At 44.3% G+C, this 2,421-nt stretch overlaps 1 protein-coding gene across 1 annotated transcript in view; it reads left to right on the forward strand.

Moving 5' to 3' along the window:
- Positions 1 to 2,078, forward strand: part of LOC107296722 (zinc finger protein 729-like) — a 45,014-nt gene extending 42,936 nt beyond the window's left edge. Inside the window, 4 exon segments of the mRNA XM_029286126.1 lie at positions 285 to 768; positions 826 to 954; positions 1,207 to 1,845; positions 1,894 to 2,078. Of these exon segments, the coding sequence (XP_029141959.1) occupies positions 285 to 768; positions 826 to 954; positions 1,207 to 1,845; positions 1,894 to 2,078 (1,437 nt within the window).
- Positions 2,079 to 2,421: the final 343 nt, after the last annotated feature.

Below are 2,421 nucleotides of genomic sequence, written 5' to 3' on the forward strand. Positions count from 1 at the left end.
CAAAAGACAAAAAGGAAGTTGCAGAAAAGATGTACGGAAACCAAAGTTCTGAGGGGAACCACTTAACAGGGGAGCTGGAGAATTGCTCTAGTTTACCAAGTGCAGATATCAATATCTTATTGGACACAGATGATTGCCACAGAAAAGAAGTATGTTCAAGGTGTGGGAAAATACTCGGAGACGAATCGGGATTATGTGACTGTTGCCGAAGCCCTGCTGGAGGAGAGAAACAAGATGAAAGCAGGCAACGCTCCAGAAGGACCCTTCCTCTTTCTTTACATCAGAGAACACAAGAAAGAGGGAAACCGTACAAATGTACAGAGTGTGCAGAAAGCTTTGTTACAAGCCGCTCCCTTGCATCACATAAAAAGATTCATAGAGCAGAGGATCCACACACATGTCAGGATTGTGGAAAGACCTTCAGTCAGAAAAGTCACCTGAATTCACATCAGAAGGTCCACAAAGGGAGAAAGCAGCATCAATGCATCAAGTGCGGAAAGAGCTTCGGAAGCAGAGCCTCCCTTACTTCCCATCAAAGCATCCACAGAGAGGAGTCGTTGTATCAACGCAGGCAGAGTAGAACGAGGGTTACCTGGAGCAAGGAACTGAGTTCCTGGAAAAAAAGCCCCATTGGGAATGATTCATGTAAATGCCTGGAATGTGGGAAGAGCTTTCGCTTTGCAAGTGACCTCACTTACCATAATAGGATCCATACAGGGGAAAAGCCGTACCATTGCACGGTGTGTGGAAAGAGTTTCACCCAAAAAGGTAATTTCAATTTACATAAGAGGATCCACACGGGAGAAAAGCCGTATAAATGCACAGAGTGTGAAAAATGCTTCCGTACCCCCGGTGCCCTTACTTGCCATAAGAGGATTCACACGGGGGAGAAACCCTATGAATGCTTGGAGTGTGGAAAAAGCTTCAATAGACGTGATTCACTAATTAAACATAATAGGATGCATAAAGGGGAGAAACCTTATAAATGCCTGCACTGTGGAAAAAGCTTCAGTCAAAAAGTTCATCTTCAGTCACACGAGAGGATCCACACGGGGGAAAAACCATTTCAATGCATGGAGTGTGGAAAGAGCTTCCATTTCTCAACAAACCTTATTGCCCATCACAGAACCCACACAGGGGAGAAGCCCTTTCAATGCCTACAGTGTGGAAAGTGCTTTGCCAGTTCTGATAGCTTTCATGCCCACGAACGGATCCACACAGGGGAGAAACCGTACAAATGCCTGGAGTGTGGAAAGAGCTTCCGTAAATCCACCCACCTAACTTCCCATAACAATATCCACACTGGAGAGAAACCGTATCAATGTACTGAGTGTGGAAAGAGCTTCCGTAAATCCAGTCACCTAAATTCCCATAAAAATATCCACACTGGAGAGAAACCGTATCAATGTACTGAGTGTGGAAAGTGCTTCACCAGCTCGTCACAATTTACTTGCCACAAAAGGCTCCACACCGGGGAGAAACCATACGAATGCCGCACGTGTGGAAAGAGCTTCAATGACAAACATCGCTATATCGTACATAGCAGAACCCACACTGGGGAGAAACCATATCAGTGCCCGGAGTGTGGGAAACGCTTCAATGAGTCTCAAGAACTGACGATCCATAAAAGGATTCACACAGGAGAGAAACCGTATAAGTGCATGGAGTGCGGCATGAGTTTTAGAAGAAGTGGTTACCTTTGTAGCCACAAGAGGATCCACACAGGGGAGAAACCATACGCATGTAACGAGTGCGGAAAATGTTTTAGTCAAAATCATTCACTCAGTAACCATAGAAGGATTCACTCAGGTAAGAAACCCTATAAATGCCTGGAGTGTGGAAAATGTTATAGTGTGAGTCGCATGCTTACCTGCCATATGAGGATCCACACAGGAGAGAAACCATTTAAATGCATCGACTGTGGAAAGAGTTTCCGAGGCAGCAGGAATCTTACGATTCATAAAAGAATCCACACAGGGGAGAAGCCATATCAGTGTGTGGAGTGTGGAAAGAACTTCAGAACCAAAAGCGACTTTAATCGCCATAAGAAGACGCACAGCAGGAAAAGACCACATTAATTAGCTCATGTTGATTCTCAAAATTCACTTAATGCCCATAGAATCTGTAGAAATGCGTGGAATATGGGAAGGGCTTCCAAAGTAGCAGAAGCTTTTTGACCCATTAAAATGAGTTGTGTTGTATAACTAGGAATTAACTTTTGGATAGAATAGGGGAGGGGAGGGGAGGATAGTATAGTATGGGATGGGATGGGAGGGGATGGAAGAGAACAACCAAATGTGATTGGACACACAAGGAATTGGTCTCTGGCACATAAGCTCTAAGAAGCTCATGCATACAAGTGATCAACTTTTGTCAAAGTGAACACCAAAAATATGTAGGGATTTGGAAACTTAACACATC

Source organism: Protobothrops mucrosquamatus, unplaced genomic scaffold (genome assembly GCF_001527695.2).
Source record: "Protobothrops mucrosquamatus isolate PMUCROS unplaced genomic scaffold, P.Mucros_1.0 scaffold2947, whole genome shotgun sequence".
Lineage (NCBI taxonomy): Eukaryota > Metazoa > Chordata > Lepidosauria > Squamata > Viperidae > Protobothrops > Protobothrops mucrosquamatus.